This window comes from Ambystoma mexicanum, chromosome 10 (assembly GCF_040938575.1).
Source record: "Ambystoma mexicanum isolate Mex_15411 chromosome 10, UKY_AmexF1_1, whole genome shotgun sequence".
NCBI classification, from domain to species: Eukaryota; Metazoa; Chordata; class Amphibia; order Caudata; family Ambystomatidae; genus Ambystoma; species Ambystoma mexicanum.
Window position 1 is genome coordinate 1,092,986,247 of NC_090932.1, and position 18,200 is coordinate 1,093,004,446.

General features: G+C 45.6%; 1 protein-coding gene across 3 annotated transcripts in view; it reads left to right on the forward strand.

The window, feature by feature from the left end:
• C10H2orf42 (chromosome 10 C2orf42 homolog) overlaps positions 1 to 18,200 on the forward strand; it is a 324,716-nt gene that overhangs the window by 288,597 nt on the left and 17,919 nt on the right. For all 3 annotated transcript variants that reach the window (XM_069618917.1, XM_069618918.1, XM_069618916.1), the window contains one exon: positions 10,657 to 10,816. In XM_069618917.1, coding sequence (XP_069475018.1) covers positions 10,657 to 10,816 — 160 coding nt within the window. The remainder of the gene's footprint in view (positions 1 to 10,656; positions 10,817 to 18,200) is intronic.

The following is an 18,200-nucleotide window of genomic DNA, read 5'->3' on the forward strand; positions in this document are numbered from 1 at the left end:
TTGCCTACGCAGCACAGTAACGTCACGGAGAGAGGCGGGGAATATGAATGTTTTGATAATGTCAGGCTCAGGGGCGAGGGATATGATTTAGTGCCGCAAAAGCAGGTCAGCCAGGGCGATGGGGCAACTGATGGGATTATCACAAAATGGCATCGCCCTGATGCCTGTTTTTGCGTGCGTTTAATGGACGAAAACTAGGGTAAGGTCCATAGGAAATTTTTCTAAAATCGAGCGACTTAGGCTTAAAAACACATGGCCGAGCCGTAGGGACAATAACATTTTTTGACCGAACCAACCCTTTAACACCTCCTTTTTTCGCTTGCTTGAAATGCTGTTTCGGGAGTTCCTATGGGGGAACGGCAGACACAAAATGGCGCTATCCACACTAACCCTCCCATAGAGACAGGGTGGAATCCAACTCCCAGACCTAGAGAAATATTACCTGGCAGCCCAGCTTGGCTTCATGGCTGTGGTTGGCAGACGAGGTCACATCCGAAACTGCTTTACTTCAACATCTGATTACCCCGATAAGACTAAAGGAACCGCAACACCCCCTAGGCGGAGCACCCCTACTAGCTAATCTGGGAAGACAAATCTGGCACAGAACCAAAACGCTTTTACACCTAGAACACTCATACTCCCCTGAAATCCCAATGATATCAGACCTGTGCAAATCCGGCGTGGACTTGGCGATCATTAGAGAAAGGGAGTCTACATGTGGGGAGACGTATACACAGATGGCACCTTTCGAGAATTTGCCTCACTGCAATCTGTAGATGACATACCCAGAGTCCAATTCATATGGTACCAAAAAATCTGCAAGGTGGCAAGGACCAAATGGGAAGTCTGGCCTGAAGACCCCTTTGTAACACTGCTGTATAACCTTGGGGAGGGTGGAAAACCAGTGTCCCAAAAGGTGTCACCTGATAGATAAACCCAACCCCTGCAGTATCCAACTAAATCCAGGTGGGAAGAAGATCTCAGCCAAGAACTGACCGACAAAGAATGGGACAGGGCTCTTGCACTCCCTAAAAAGTGTCCAGGAACTCCAGGCTCTGACAGATCCAGCTGAATGTCATGTATTGTACATACCTCACTCCACACAGAATGGCGAAGTTCAACAAGCAAACTAGTCCCAATTGCACCTGGTATAATGCGGACAAGGCAGACATGCTACATATGTTATGGGAATGCACCAGGGTGCAGCCTCTCTGGACTGAGGTAGAACAGACCTGTAAGAGGGCGGGCATGTCCCGATACGAATGGTCCCCCAGTGAATGCCTTCTAGGAACCTACCCTAGATTAGCCACAATTAAGCACACAGTGAAACTCATGGACATCGCTTGTGTGCTAACCAAAAGAACAATAGCAATGGCTTGGAAACGGCCCAGTGGTCCGCGATACTACACATGGCACAGCAAAATGGAGCGCTGGGTGGGCACTGAAACTAAAGCTTGGGAGGACAGTGTTGCCAGATCTCCCAACGACTCCAGCGTGTCGCTAGACGCCTGGAAATCACTAACGTGGAGCATGTTCCATCCCCCTGATGATAAACCCCCTTGAGCACAGCCGCTCCACTGCTACTGGAACTCGCCATCAGCAGAGACACTGGTGGCCGAGGGCTCCCTGGGTCCCGGCTGTCCCCCTCCTCCCCTGCCCCGCTTGCCCCTTACCCTCTGAACTTCCCACATAACCAGACAGCTCACACTAAACCGCTTTGTCATGCACAAGGAGACAGTTGATGATGTTCTTTATTTTTTATGTTGTTGTTTGTTTTTCATTGACCACAAACCTGTGTGTTGTAGCATGGCAATCACACCAGGCTACTGTTGTAACTATCAGAAATGCCAATAAAGACATTTTAAAATAAATTGACTGACTTCTAGCGAATGGCACAGCAGTGGGCTACCCGAGTTGCCTTTAGGCTGGAGCAGTCTCAGCTGCCTGGCGGGGCTGCGGAGAGATAGGAGAAAATTGGCACGAGTAGATGCGAGGGAGGGACTGAGGGAAGGGTGGGGGGGCGGGGGGCTCAGGTGGCTGGGTGTGGCACAGTAATGGATACCATGAGATTTAACATTGGCACTGTAATAGGTATTCCTAGATCTAATTGATATGGCTACCTGGTCCGGTTTAGGTTAAAAGCGGAATATGGCTACGTAACACAAAATGCAGAGCACGGGAACGCTACACAGATAGGCTGAATGCAAAATAGGGCTGGCTAATGCAGTTGGGCTTAAATCATGGTATGGCTAGCTTACACAATCAGGCTAGGCGCACACTACAGCCACTCTATTCAACTGGCTGATAGCAAATACAATTTAGACTAGGTGTATATGGGTATACAATATTAGGTAATAAGAGTGATGGGGTTTTACTGGAGTACAGTAATGGCTGTTCCTCCCACCCAGACCACACTTACGTTAATAGTTGCTGCTGGCTGACCGCTGCAAGCTTCTCAGTTATGAGGAAATTGATCAGTCCTTCACACTATCGGTACTGGGAAACTGTTTTCCTTTTGTCTTTTAAACTTTTATCTTTTTGGTAACATTTTAACAGTGCACACAGCATCTTCCAATGCAGTGCATTGGGGATACTTTTGTATCACTGTAGTATTTTACACTTGGGATTTTTGGTTACTTTTATATGTGCTTAAAGAAAAGCTGGTAGCAGCAATTACATTTTCACCATTTGTGCGTTATTTATAGTGTGCACATTCGCCTTTATCACAAATGGCTAATAAACATGGCCAGTGTCCTAAAATGCTGCGCCACAAGATTTTTGCTTGTTCCTTGGCCATATTGTTATTTGGCCTTCTTCCTGCCTTCTCTGGTCAGGAAATCCCATCTCAGTTTATGCACTTGCCCAGGAAAACTGCTTTCATAGGCTAGTGATGCTTTTGTGTGTGCGTGGCCCAGGGGTGGGACTGTCTGCTCCCACTGCACATCCGGGGTGCCTGAAATTCTAGGTGTGGCATGAATGAAGCCCACAGTGGCCCCTGGTTGGACCACTGCTGGCTGTTTGAGTGATGCAGATCCTTGCCATTGGTGGTCTTGGACTTGCTTCAAGGCAGAATCTTGGATAAGGGACTTCTACTGTAGCCATTTATTCAGAGCAGCATTGCAGGCAAGTATCCTATGTAGAAGAGCAGCAGACTGAAGATCCGTGAACGACTCCCGAAGAGTCCCACCATTCCTTCCTGCAGCAGGTGAGACCCTGTGCGTTTTTTCAACCTTTCGACTGGTGGGACCAACCAGATCTCGAGGATCTGGCCGTCCTGAGCCTTCGGAAGTGTCCTTGGACCACCCAGTGTACTGACTGGCTCTCCAGTGGACTACCTCGCTTGACCGTCAGCATTCTGCGTTCCTTGCTTGAAAATTGGGAGTTGGCAGCTTGTGGTGTATGCCACCTTTCTGACGAATTTCAGCCTCCTAGCTTCAAGGGATCCTGCTCTGGAAGGTCTTCTTCAACCGTGACAGGAAGGACGACTGCTGTCTCCTATATGCAGTGTTAGTGGCTGAAACTGCAGCTTCTGGATACCTCTCACTTGAACCAACTGTGGGAAAACCTATTGCCCCCCCCGCCAACCCATCTAATCATATGGGAAAATCTGAGTCGGGCGGGGGGGGGCCGGGTAATCACAACGCATTTGTCTCCCCCTGTTCTCCTTAAAATAAACCTTACAATTAATTAACTTTGGTTATTCCATTCATCGCTTTTTGATCATTGTGTCTAAAAGCTATTCCTGAAAGATGGAAATATTATTTGACTTACAAGTAACTTTGTTGAATATCTTCTGGAGCATTTCACCAGCACAAGAATTAGTCCTACATCAGTCCCCCTTTTTCTGATAAGAAGCTTTGGAACTCTTGGACACAAGGCCCCACTCTTAATAGGAGTTGGACCTTTTAAAGTTAGAGTATATTTCTTGTGACTTGGTGCCATTCTACTCTCATCATTATTTACCTTCCTTTTTGTTGAATAAGTCATTGAATGCTTTTCTTAGAACCTAAGGTAACTATATAAGTGAATGTTATGTAATATCACTTGCTTGTTTAATTTCCTAGTGTGTGTTTTGGGCCAAGAGTAAATATAGTATTGTTGTACTTGCCTTTCTAAATTGTATTATTGTGTGCTTCACTGTGTGGACTCATTGTGGACCCCTTTCCCCACCCACTCTCATGAGAATAGCTTGACTGCTCACCATGCCTACCTTGATTGGGTTTTGGGTAACCTCTGAGTTCCTCTGATCACTATAAATAGGGACGCCTTCTAAAATCTGTTCACCAAGCCAGATTGTAGTAATACATCTTAATAATGAACAACCTTCAGCATTTCTGTGCTTACGTGTGCAATCCGACCTGATGAATTCATCCTCTGTCATTCTCTAGTTCCATGGATTCACATCAGCTCTCTTCGGTGGCTAGCAGCCATACACTTTCTATTTCTATGATGTAGCTGGTAGATTCCTTCAAATTTTATACTATCTTTTACATCATATACTTTGAGGGAGGTGGGGGTTTACTGGTTTATCCTTGATTTGTGTATTTGCTTTTAGATCATTTGAAGACTCCTCTCTTGCAGATCCTTGGAGTTGCAGTCTATACATGCAGACCTGTGCTATGTGATTTGGCTAGTGAAAAACACTGTTTGCGCTTTATGCTGATTTGGAATGGCACTATGAAAAAGTCTGCTTTGCCTTTCCCTCCCGCGATCTAGTTGTAAGCATTGCCGGTTTTGTTTGCTGTGCACATTTTTTGTGCTTCCTTGAGGTGGCCAGAAACCAACATTCCTCCTTCAGCCCCCTTTCTGATGGCCTGCCTCTCCACTTTCTTGCCACTTTGCCTGCTTGTAATGCATCTTCTTAGCATTCCCTGCTCTGCCCGTAAGTATCTGTTACGGAGTGTGTTTTGCACCTGGCAAGTTATCACTGGTTTGAGAGAGGCAGGGAGGCCATTACAGAGGGAGGCACCTGCAGAGGAAATCTCTGCTTGGGGAAGCGTCTGACCCTCTGAGTTGGAGCAAGCTGAGCAAAGGGTTTAGGAAGGAAGGTATTTTGGAAGAGGGAGTCGGATGCAGTGCGGGCCTCGGCTCCAGAAAGCCTTGTGGACGATGTAGAGGGTCTTGAACTTAATCCTGGCAGCCACCGGGAGCCAGTGGAGCGATTTCAGTGATGGAGAGATACAGTCCCTGGGCTTGAGGCCAAGGATAAGTCTTGCAGTCCTGTTCTGGATTATTTGCAGAGGACAGAGAGTAGAGGCAGGCAGATTGAAAAAGAGACTGTTGCAGTAGTCCAGCCTAGAGAGAACCAGGGCTTTGGAGACAGTTAACTTCTGGGGGAAAGTAAGAAAAGGAAGACTACTTCTGAGGAGGTGCAGCTGGTAGTGGGACTTCTTGGCAAAGTCTGTGATGTAAGGAGAGCAGGCAAGAGTGGAATCAAAGATGACACCAAGATTTTTTGCCTCACAGGAAGACGGCCCAAGGAAGACAGCCAGAGTGAGCAAGGGAAATCAGGAGCAGGGATCTCATTGAGAAGGTTCTCAGTCTCACTGGCATTAAGGCAGAGATCCTTGGAGGTGCGCCAAACCTGAATCAAGGATAGACCATTGGGAATGAGTGAGAGAGGAGAACAGGCTGGCGGGAGCCTGAAATGGAGCGGAGTGTCATCCGCATAACACTGAAAGTTAGAGATCAGGTGGGCCAAGTGGACGTTGAAAAGCCAGGGTGAGAGGATAGAGCCCTGGGGAACACTACATGTGGAGAGGGAGGTGGTGGAGAGAAAGGACCCAAGTTGGACCTGAGGAGGGTCTGTTCAGGAGGAAGGTCAACCACGCCAGGGCCTGATCCGTGATGCCCAGGTTCTCACTGAGTCGATTGATCAGGATGGCATGATTGACTGTGTCAAAACCAGTGGAAAGGTCCAGGAGGATGAGAACAGAAGGAAGGCTGGAATCTAGATTAGAGAGCAGATCTTCACGGGTGTTCAGGAGAGCAGTTACTGTGCCTCTGGCTGCTCTGAAGCCAGACTGATGGAGACAACTAACTGATTCAGTGTGGAGAGTAAGCTGGGAGATGGGAAGCTTTTTTAGGAGTTTGCCCAGGAAAGGAGTGATGGAGATCTGATAGTTTGCCGGACAGGTATGGTCAGCATGGTGTGCACCCCCTTAAGCAGGGGGTGCACAAGGGAGTGCTTGAGAGAGGGAAAGGATCCAGTGGCGAAAGAGTGATTGCAGAAATCATCCAAGGCTGGAGCGAGGGTGCCAATGTGGTCCTTGATGTGGTCCTTGATGGTTCTGGAGGAGCAGGAAGTACCTGTTTGGGCGACACTTTCATAGATCGAACTGGTCTTGAAATATAGTCTGTTGTTGTCGGAGTGAAAGAGGAGAAGGGAGGAGGAGAGGGAGAAGTGGCCAGAGGGGGTGGGGGGGGGGAGAGAGAGGGAGAGGGGGGTAGGGGGGGGGAGAGAGAGAGAGAGAGAGAGAGAGAGAGAGAGAGAGAGAGAGAGAGAGAGAGAGAGAGATAGAGATAGAGATAGAGGGAGTGGAGGAGGAGAGCGAGGACAGGGTGTCCTGGGTTTTAGTGGTGAAGTGAGAAGCCAGAGCCATACAGGAGGCCTGGAAGAGAACGAGAGTGGTAAAGACTTCAGAAGGATTGGCTAGATCAAAGAGTTTGGCAGTGTTAGAGGCCGCAGATGTGGACTCTTCTTGGACAGGACAGAGAGTCTGTATTGCCTTTAGAGCAGGCAATAGGCCACTTTGTCAGAGGGTGCGTCCAAAGCCCTCCACTTCCCCTCAGCCATCCTGCACTTGCATTTCAGGGCAGCGAGGTCGGAGTCCTACAAAGAGTTGCACTTGGAGGTAGGCTTCAGACGGATTCCCATGACGGGGGCAAGGATGTCCAGAGCATTGGAGATGGAAAGATGTGGGTTAGAGAAGGCTGTGCGAGTCAGCCGCAGGAGTAGGACGAACAGAGAAAGTAGAGGCAAAGGCATCCACTTCATGGCCGAATAACCAAGAAGGTAGATGGCAGTGCTGGGGCGGGCTTTGCCTGAGGGACAGTTTCAGGTGAGAGGAAAGCAGAAAGTGGTTAGTCCAAGAGAGAGGAGGGGCAAGAGAGTTAGAGAGTGGGGATGTCCGAGGAGATGAGAACATCCAAGTTGTGTCTGGCAGAGTGTTTCGGACCAGAGGGTAGAATGGAAAGAGGGTGTTGCAGAGGTTGCAGAAGAGAAGGGATTACATACCCCATTATAGACAGAACCGTTGTTAGATCCATGTTATAAATGAGTCTCTGCTCAACTTCTCGTAAAGCATGTGTATTCTTATGAGAACACGATGAAATACTGAAGTATAGTTTTACTGTATTTTACAAACTCGCCTTATACATTCCTCCTAACTGATTATTGTGCTGGTGTAATAGGCTTGTTTAGTGGAAGTATCACTGTATTTGGCATTATCATGTTCTAAAAGGTGAATACTTGCACAATTTCTAGAGGACTGGCAGAACAGTGATTCGCCACGACTAGCATAATCCTCTTCTATGTAGACTTTCCACTGTGATTTCAAATAGTGGGAGCTGTGCACTTCTATAGTAAATGTGTACATTCAAACAATATGCTAAATTCCTACACTTGTAGGCTTATGTAATATCTGTTATTGTGGTAGGGGCTTTGGGTATTGCTGCTTCGACGTCATGTGCACTTAATTAAAGCTAGTGTGTTTTACATGCCAGATGCTCTTAAAGCTGGTGGAAAGATTTTGTGGGGGCCTTGGATGCACACCATCTTTTTGATCTTAGATTCACACAGGTGTTGTCCTGGTGTAGTTCTGTTTAGTGACTTATTTATTGGTGTATGTGCATGCAGTGTCTTTGTATCCCTCCAAATGGAAGGAGGGGTTCCATGGGAAAGGAACAAGGTGAGGCATGTAGGGGAGAGGGGGCTAAAATTGCTTGCAGTCTGTAACATACAGTATCTAATACATGGTTCTGGGATGGCCCGTGCAACAGGAGGTACACAATAAAACATGGGAAACAACAACGAGGATTAATGCAGTGTGAAGGCATCATGAAGTAAGACGCAGACAACCGATTTAAGTTTAAGATAAATAATATTTATTTGAAATGTCAGGATGGTAGAAGGCCTAACTTGCCCTATACTAAGGTGGGATTTCCTTACCTGGAAAAAACAATGCAAAGTCTGAGTCAGGGTCCAACCTAAAAGCCTGTCTGTGTCCAAAACCTATGCTTGCCCTCGCAACTAAATCTAAACTGTGTGTAGGGATGTCGGTAATCAAAGAAATGGTGATCCACACAAAGTTCTGAGCTTCTTCCAGCTCCCAGTTTATCTTCAACTTCCTTTCCCCAAGTTCAAAGTAATACCGTTCAAACAAGAGTTCCTGGTGCCCTGTCCTCAAGACGGTAGTTAGAGTTCATCAAGTCTCAGGGTTCCCTTCCCCAAGACTTTAACGTTGCAAACAATGAATGATTCACTCATGTAAAAGTTCAACTTAACTCTGGGCCGACTTGTCCCTTCTTCTGGTTTTATGTCACCAGCTCACTCGTAGTGTCCCTTCTTGGTAGGTTTTGAAGGTGCTTTACCTTTTATACTGTAGCACTCACTGGTATAGGTGCAGTTATCAGACCAAACGGTCCACCCATCACAGGGCGCGCAACCAGGGCCTCTTGGTTCTTAAACCCACAAAGGTTTCTCTGCATTCGCCCCTATGTGAAAAGGCACGCTTCCTTGGATTCTATTTGTTGGCCTCTTGGCTTTGTCACACTCCTTTTGTCAGTCGTTGGCCTTGTCCCACTGATTCTGTTCATGCCCATATTTGGTTGCACTCCTTCACATATATTGATTCCTGGTTTCGCTTATAAAGTTCATTCATATTCAATGTAGGTGTAACTTTAGTATTTTCAGCCAATTCGTTATTCAACTTGCTTGATTTATCACTGTTGTAAGTTTTCATTCAGCTCAGTGTTCAATATGCGTGGTGTAACGTGGTTTAAAACGTACACTTAATTTAATATTCAATATATATTGTTTTAATGCCGTTTTTAACTTTCATTCAGTTCGATATTCAATATATTTAGGTTAGCGCTATTTGGAAAACTTCCGTTCAGTACATAGTAAGTGTTTGTTTAGCTTTGAAGTGCTAAATCATACCATTCCATTCGTAGTAAGCAGCCCGCCCGGAGTGCCCCGGTTTCCGGGGGTCTTTTTCCCAGCCCTCACCAGTCTGTGGCATCTTCCTCCGGCAGGGCCTCCCGACTTCCCAGGTTGGCTCCTCGACCTCAGTGAGCCCAGCTCGCATGTCGCTTTCCCTTCTGTGGGTGCCCGTAACTCTGATACCTCTGGATGGACGTGGACAGCGTTCTCTCATTCTCTGATGCTTATTAGCAGCTCCCAGCTGCTCCGACTCTGCCACAAAGGCTCCTACACCTCGGGAATTTCTGCCAGCGTCCAGTTCACACTTCAGGTCCCACCGCGGCTGCCTCCACATGGAAAGAGTCCCCTGGTTTCTCCTGCCCAGGCCTTCCTGCTGCTGTTCACTTTGTCTCGTCACTGGTCTCCCTTTATACACCTACAGCCCCTTGACAGGCTGCAGGTAAGGATGTCTAATTGACTTGCTTGACCCTGTTTACGAGGACATGCCTGACCCTCACCATACTTTACAGGCATCTTCCTCATCTCAGTACCAAAAGTGGTGAAAAGGTGTAGTGTTCATCACTCCTAGGGGCTGATTCATGGAATTATTTGCGCCAAAAATCAGGGATTTGTGCGCCATTCTGCCCGCAAATCCCCGTTTAACAAATGGGAGTTTGCTGGCAGAATGGCGCACAAATCCCTGTTTTCCGGCGCAAATAATTCCATGAATCAGCCCCCTAGTCTCTTCTTCCTTGTCCCAGTACTTTCAGATGGTCAATGTAGGGAAATGAGGGGAGAGGTGCTACAATACCCCACAAAGGTTGGGGAAGGTTCAGGTTGGTCACTATTAGGCAAATGGGCTACCATGTCTCGCCTAAGGGCACCCCACTCACAAACTCCGAGGGCCCTCCACCGAGGTGATCCTCCCTTGCTTCTCCAACCCCCAGATCGGGATCCAGGTGCGATGGCCTTTCCCTGGCCACCTGAGAAGAGGATCCAGGTGCTTTAGGAGTGAGCACACCCTCAGGTTTCTCACAGCAGAGATAGTGAAAGGAATGGGAACTCTGTATATGGTGCCAGAACAGTTGAAGAACATCTGGGTTCCCTAACTATCATTGCATGTGTATGGATCATTATTGGAATAATGTAATTGAGATGCATGCTTTAGCTGGTATGCATGTCTCATAGGATCTGTAATTTGATAGCTGGCTGGTTAAGGCTCCTTATCATGGCACCTGTATGCCTTTAGTTTACTGAATACATTGCTGGAAAGATAAGTAATCTCTGATTATCAATTAAACTAGCTGAAAGTTTGTTGGTTTACAGTAAGTAGCTGTTCTATACTGTGAGAGGTGGCAAGTAGTATGGCAGTTGCTGTTCTGCAGTAATATTTGTGGTTAATGTGACTGCATCGATCTGTGTTCTTGAACCCTACCCTGACCGCACCAAGCCATGCAAACATTTGTACATCTCTTCCACTTATGATCTTTATGCTTTCTTTTTTGTTTCTCTAGATGCCTTTAGAAATCACACGCAGCTTTGTGCAAAACAGTGATGGCACTTATGAGCTATTTAAGTGCCCAAAGGTGGAGGTGGAGAGCATTGCTGAGAGCTATGGCCGTGCCGACAAGCAGCCCATCCGGCCACTGGAGCTAAAAACCTTTCTTAAAGTTGGTATGTGGAATTGGGAAGACAAATCCATGTCGATGGTGATCTCTCAGTAATCTTCCTATCACTGCATGCACCCGTTACCCACTGTTCCTGTAGTAGTCTGCCATTCTCCCATTCTTCTCGTCATTGATTTTATTTTTCTCTACTTTTTTGTCCTAGTGACTCCCAACTCTGGCTCTTCTTGCTCTCGTTAATCCTCTTTTGCTTCCTTCTCTTTGTATTCCACTTTCAGGGGAGATTTTATTTTTGCATTTTCCCACCATAGATTTCAGTGGGCCCTCCAACATATCGATCTATGACTTGGAACCCAGCCTGACTTTTGAGAGAAGTAAAGCTTTTTTTTTAGCTTCACTTACCAGCTCAGCTGATTTCTTTGGGGGTATTGGTGAGCCTGTAAGGTTAAAAGTGGAGTGGGGCTGGTCCCTCACGCACTTTTTCTGTATTTTACTGTAGCACACAACCTTAAAGTGAGGAAGAGCTGCAGTGCCTCTTAGTACCCCTTTTTCATTTTGTCTGGCAACCTTGTTTTTATGGTGTGGTATGAAGGGAAAAGTATGTTTAGGGACTGTCAGCCAAAAGGCTCCCGAAAGGACAAGCAGCCTTTGGCCAATGATCGATCAGAAAAATAGTTAAGGTCCAGTATTAGCTTGCACTCATGTTCCACAATTGCATTTGAATTTTCAGACGATGGACCCATGTTTGCAGAGTGTGTCTTGTCATCTTGCAACACGTCCACCCATGATGATGTGATTTTCATCTCCTTAAGTAGAAGACTACTTTTTTTGGGTTGCTATCAGCTTAATCAGCTTAGCCAGAAGCATAAGAACACCAAGCTCGATTATCAAATGAACCCTTTCGATTTTTCATAGGAGGGAGCATGTATTTCTCTGCATTGTGCACTCCTTTTTTACGTTCCAAGGCCTCTTTCACCAACAGTCGAAGATTATGTGTTTGTTAGGTAAGATTTTAACTTTAGAGCTAAATCTACCTCGCTTGAGAGAACCCCAGAGCTTTTTGCTATACTGGTAGTTTCTTTTTCCCTATATCTCAGTGAGTGGGAACCTTTTTCCGCACACAGATCCTTTTACTCTGTCTTTTTTATGGATGTCATTTTTAAGACTCTCCATAGTGTCCTTTTAATTGTATCCTCTTTGACTACTTTCTCTGGCTAACTTTGTGAGAACTACAGTTCCCGAGGGTAGAAAGCATATTTCTATCACTTACATTTTGTTAGGTGAAAACCAGCACACACCCCACCTTATGTCGAGTGCTGGGGAGATACAATGCATCCCCTTTCTCACTAGCACTGTAACAGGGACAAGCTTACCTTAAATGCCTGGTGGCAGGTAACCTTTTTACAAATTTGGTACACCTTTACCGCGGGCTGTTTTCACAGCTGCGGCAAAGTCACCTATGGGTACCCATTTTAACAAAATTGTCCCCGTCTTCCTTTTTGCCATTTTCATGCCTCTTGTCCCTTCTTGGACTTTAACCTGACCTCTAGGGTGGGAAATTCCTTTGTATGATTTTTATCTTCGGCGAGAGACCTCAGTCGGGTACGCCCAGGCCCCAGAGTGTCTGTGAAGGCAGGAAGTGAGGCAGGAGTCCAAAACTCTGCAGCCCTTTGTCTTCCAACCTGCCAGCATGTATCCAGTTCAAACTGGGAGGCTGGCTATCCGGAAAGAACTGCCAACCCCCCAGGTTTGAATGTTGCACATCTGTTTGATTGGCTGGGTTTCTGCATAAAGGTCTGATCCTGGAAGCTGAAGAGGTAGTCGACCACTGGAACCAAATCGAAGTGGAAGATGAAGAAAACGTGGCTGAGATGATTTCCAGCGACCAGAGAGCCTGCTGTTACCCTCCCTTCCAAGCTACCTGGGGACTCCGAAAACGACAACCCGACCCAGAGCCTGGTGAGATCCACTAGACTCAAAAAGACCTGCATTTTGAGCAATCCCACGTCGTGTTGCGACCTTGCGGGGCTGCAATACCCCAATACCCTGAGACCACTAGCCAGTGTGCGGTGCATGCTCTTCCGAATCGAGCTGAAACTTTGGTGGCATCCTGCTGCATCTCCAGAGACGTGATTCCAGCCCTTGAAGTCCCCTCGCCAGAGTGCTGGACCAGATTAGCCATGCAAATCCTATCAGCGATATTCAGTCTTCTGGCACCTGAAAAGGGCGCCAAAACCACAGAACCACATCGAGCCGCAAAGAAACTCTTACCTGGAGCCTTCCCTGTTGATCCGTGCTGCAAAAGTCCTTCCAGTGTCCTGTCTTCATGACAAGGAATTAATCGGCCAGGTTTTTGGTGGCAACTCTTCTTCCATGCTAAGGTACTGTGTTGGCTGGGGTATCTACTTACCTTGAGCCATGGTGATTCTTGTGTAGCTTTGGTGTGTTTCTTGTGATTGGGAGTCCTCTAATTCAATTCATCCAGGCCCACTGCAGGAATACTCCTAGGGTGTCTTCTCAGAAGTCCCTGGACCCTAACTAACTTTTAAAGTGAACTACTTACTTGTTTGAACAGTCTTCCACAGGAACTCTGACTTTTGATTGCAACAGAACCCTATTTTACCCTGCCTACAGATGCCTCCTAGACCACTAGGTCTGCCTCTGAGTGAACTCATGCAATAGACTAGGGAAGGACTGGATAAGTAAAGGATTATGTCTTGAAAAGTATAACCAGTGTTTAAAAATACTTGTGAAAGAGTTTGTAACTGCTCACTCTGAGTGACAATTACTAAGGTTCTTACTTACCTTGAATGTGTTTCCATTCTGAAAAGCATATATATGGTTAATTTACTCACCATATATATGGTTATTTCACTTACTAACAGCTTGTGCCTCGTTCCCAAAAGTAATGCTGTTGGCTTCACTTTAGTATTCCTGTTAGGATAATTGTATGAGTACCCCAATTGGGTCTTGCTTCCCCTGACTCAATGTTAGCCTGTCTAGAATAAGTCTGTCTTAGGTTATACCTACCTTTTTTCTAAGGGGATTTTCCCTGCTGCAAAATCCCTTCCAGTGTCCGGTCTTCAGCCTTCATGGCAAGGAATTAATTGACCAGGTTTTTGGTGGCAGATCCTGAAGTCGTCCTGCTGCAAATGTCTTCTGTGCTGGGGTACTGTGTTGGCTGGGGTTTTTATTTACCGTAAGCCTGTGTGATTTCTGTATAGCTTTTGGGATGTTCTCTGTAATTGGGGGGGTCCTCTCATCCAGTTGCCCCAGGCCCACTGCTGGAATCCTCCTAGGGTGCTTTCTCAGAGGTCCCTGGACCATTTCAACCACTCTTATACTTACTTGTTTGAACAGTCTTCCCCAGGAACTCTGACTTTTGCTATGTGCCTATCCTATCCTGACCTGACCGGTCTCTTGAATACTAGAGATCTAGTGACCCTCCTAACCTCCCGCCCCTGAGAACACATGAGTGTTCCATGAGAATGAGCTCCAGGAATAGGGAAAGACTTCCAAGGTTTGGGCCTTTTGCCTAGAAAAAATAACAAGTGTTTAAAAATGTTCTTACTTGTGAAAGAGTTGGTTGGTAACTATCACTCGGAGTGAGCAGCTACAAAATCTTACTTGCCTTGAATGTGTTTTGCCATTCTGAAATGTGTATATATAAGGTTATTTTACTCGCCTGCGAATTGGTTGTGCCTCTTCCCAAGAGTAATGCTGTTAGCTTCACATTATTATATCTTTTAGGATAAATGTATAAGTATTCCAGACCAACTGGGTCTTGTGTCCCCTGACCTGCTGTATAGCCTGTCTAGAATAAATCTACCTTGGGTTTTACTTACCTTGAATAGCTGTGTGAAATTCTTAATAAGCGTATTGTGGGTTTTACTAACCTTGGTCTGCCTTGTGCCATCCTAAAATAAGTGAGTGTTATTGCTTAGATCAATCTGTGTTCCACTGATCTGAAAAGCCACTGTAATTGTTTATTACACCATAGGTTTTACTCACCTGTTTAACTGAGTGTTATCCTGAATGTAGTTGTATGTTTATAGTGTTCCATGAATTTGTGTTGTACTATTCAGAAAAGTTTACAAAGTGATTCCTTAACTGAGTGTCACTGCATGACTGACGAGGTCTACTACCCTTGACTTGCTGTCTAGTAATCTAAGAGTAATTTATCGTTTCACTCCCCATGAATATGTTTGTCCTATAATAACTGTGTTTGATAAGGTCTCACTATCCTAGAAATACTGTTAGTTTTCTGAACAGGGTCTATGCTTTGGTCGGTGTACTTTAAAGCATTGTGTTGCTTTTTTGATAATGTGTTTATGATACTTTGGCGTATTTTGTATTTATAATAGACATTTATTTTGTTTAATACTTCTGGGTGTTAGTTTTTCTTTGGAACCACATGTATGTTACAGGTTCTTTGTACATTCCTACAGCCCTCTCTCCCTCGTTAGATGAGCCTGGCTGCTCTGTCTACGCTACCAAATACTCGGGTGGTACAGCCGTACACTAGTGGAGTTTTGTACTGTCTCAGTTTTATGATTTTACTAAGCCCTTAGTTGACTTCAGAAAACCTGTCCTAACACCAACCAGCTGGAAAGAGAAGACAGAAGGGCTGAGTTAGGATAAATCACCTTTTTGCTAAATCCAGTAGTCTTCCCCCCCCCCCCGCCCCTTTACATTTCCCATTCTAACTTCCCCTCTGAGCATATGCAGTTATGTTAAATTAGTGGGATTTATACCACACATTGCTGACATTGCATGGTTTCTCTGTGGATCCAAGGGGTGGGGGGGGGTCAGAATTAGGTTATTGGGGAGAGCGGGACAATGCAAGATTGCTGTGCAGGTTTATTTCTATGTGTTTTTGTGTCGAGAGCATAGAGGCATTTGTGTACAGAGGGGAGTCTGTGTGCCAGCAGTGTTAGGATGGATTGGCCAGGACTGTGATATGTAAGTTGGTTAAGAGATAAAGCATTCTGTTGGGTGGGTTATTTAATTGCCCCTTAGTTGGTGTGCCTAATTACAGGTTTGGTGGTAGTTCTTGATGAATTAACGCCAAACACATTTGCCGTTAACTAGGTCTGGTGGAAGTACTGCTAAGTGTGGTAGCAGCACTGTTAATTCCCATTCAGAGGTGGGATTTGGAGGAATTACCACAGGCACTACGTATGCTTGTGCAAATTCCTGCAGTTTTAGCAGTGTGGTTTAAGAGTCAGTAATTCCGTTACTGCTTGAGGAAAAAAACATTATAGTAACAGAATTGGTAACACCTACTCCCACCACTGGTATTGTGTGGAGGTTGGGTTTGTTGTTGGCAAATTTCGAAAGAAGGGCCTGTGTGCAATTTGGAGAATCCATGTGACCATGGCAATGTTTCAGAAGTGGTAGTGGAGGAGTGAGTGCACACCTAAGTAAAGGCGAATGTTTGAAAATATTATTTTGAAAACCACAAAAAGCGGTATTAATACTCTTACGAGGTGCAGAGGAGGAAAAGAGGGTTTTGGCACAAAAACCCTATTGTAAACCGAAACAAAGGAAGAGGACCCAAAATTGGAGTCCTCCCGTCCACCTGCAGACTCTAAGGCTACGCGACAAGGGCGTAGATTCTTTAGGATATAGTTTACAATATTCGTTTTAGAACACACTTTAGAGATTGGTTCTACAATGTTTATAACTTCAAACAGAAGAACAATCGTTTTGTTTGTTTTTTAGGTGTTCAAAGAACACCTATTTATTCATACATAAAAATGTAGTGAAGGCAGGAGAAATTATAAAACAACATTATACTGTCAACATAATCAAAAATCGGTGAAAATTCCACTTCAAATGGCTTGACGCGTTTCGAGGAGATTCCTCTTCTTCAGAAGCCTCTATGGATCTACTGTCTAGTCATGATGCATTTAGGGAGAAATGAAAAGATGGTATACTTATATATTCGTTAAACAAATCGAAAACAAGTAGCATAGCTTCATTCAAATTAAGTGTACACATGTAATGTGGTAAGCAATACACACATTCAATTCAGTCTAGACATTCATTCAATGATTTAGAAGTGGTGCTGTTAAAATGGAATTTCAGAAGCAGTTCTGTGGGAGGGTTGAGATGCTAACCTAATTGAACAGTGTAATGGACACTTGGATCTAGCCAAACTCTCTTAAGGCAAGCAAGGCAGACTTCAGGAGATCTGGGGAGGTGCAATAGTACAGTTAACAATACACAAAACTCCAGTTCAGCAAACAAGGACTGTACATATATACTAATTTATCAGGTCCTTTTAAACGGTAAGCAGGTAAAGTAGCTATCACTTAAACACACTAGAACACCTACATATTTACACTTGATGATCTCATTACAAAGTTCAAGCCGTTTCAATTAATTGAAACCGGTGAAACTGAGCAGTAAAGTGAAAAGATAATACAATGGACTCCTAAACCATATACTCTGCCTTAGAAGGCTTCTATAGATTTACCAGTCCTGCCCTACTAGGTAAGTAGACCTAGTGCCTCAAGATTGTGTTCCAAGTAAGTACCTGAGTAGGGCATTTTAAATGTTCCCCAAGAACAAGCTTTGGCATAGCTAACTCATTTTAGGAGTTTATAGGTAAGTAAAGAGGACATAGGTGTACTCTCCCAATCTCACCACACTAGGAGCTACCCGGGGTGGAGAGGGCGTGGGGGGGGGAGAATCCTTGGCCAGAATTCCACCAATAACAATCAGGCAATGGAGAGTTTTGGAGTGGCATTTACATCCATACAATCAATATGGGGGAGGTGAGAAAACTGGTATCCAGGCACACATCCCAGATCTTCTGAGTGACCACCCCTACAGTACCCTGAATCGCTGGGACCACTTCTACAATGTTTTCAGTTGTTGCAGACCTAATGGCTGTGGATGCAATGGCTGAAGTCTGTTTTGTAATGGATTGTGGCTAGACTGCAGTTCCATGGGATGATTCTGAGGTTCTTCCAACAGGGCGGCCTGGGCGCTTGAGGACAGCCGGTCCCACAATGCAAGGAGAATTCCCCACCCACAGGGCAAGGCAGAGACCTGCAGCAGTACAGTTCAGTGCAATTGGGAGTAGGCAGGTGGGACATGTGGCAGTGAAGAAGACCCAGCTCCTGGAAGGCCTGTCTTTATGCAGGAGAGCACCTGCAGCACAAAGAGTGATCTTTACAAAGTCGATGACCTACGGATTCCCAAACACCAACTTGAGACACTAGCTGATGGACTGAAAAGGGCTTGTGCAAAGATGGACAGTCCAGTGGATGATCCTGAACATTTCTGATGGCTTGCTTCTTGTGCAGGAGTCTGGACGGGTTAGTTTCACCATCTCAAGGGTCAAAGCACCAACCTTGGTCGTCTTAGATGGTCGCAAGAGAGGCAGGGCTTCACCTGGACTTGGCTTTGGCAATGCTGGCTGT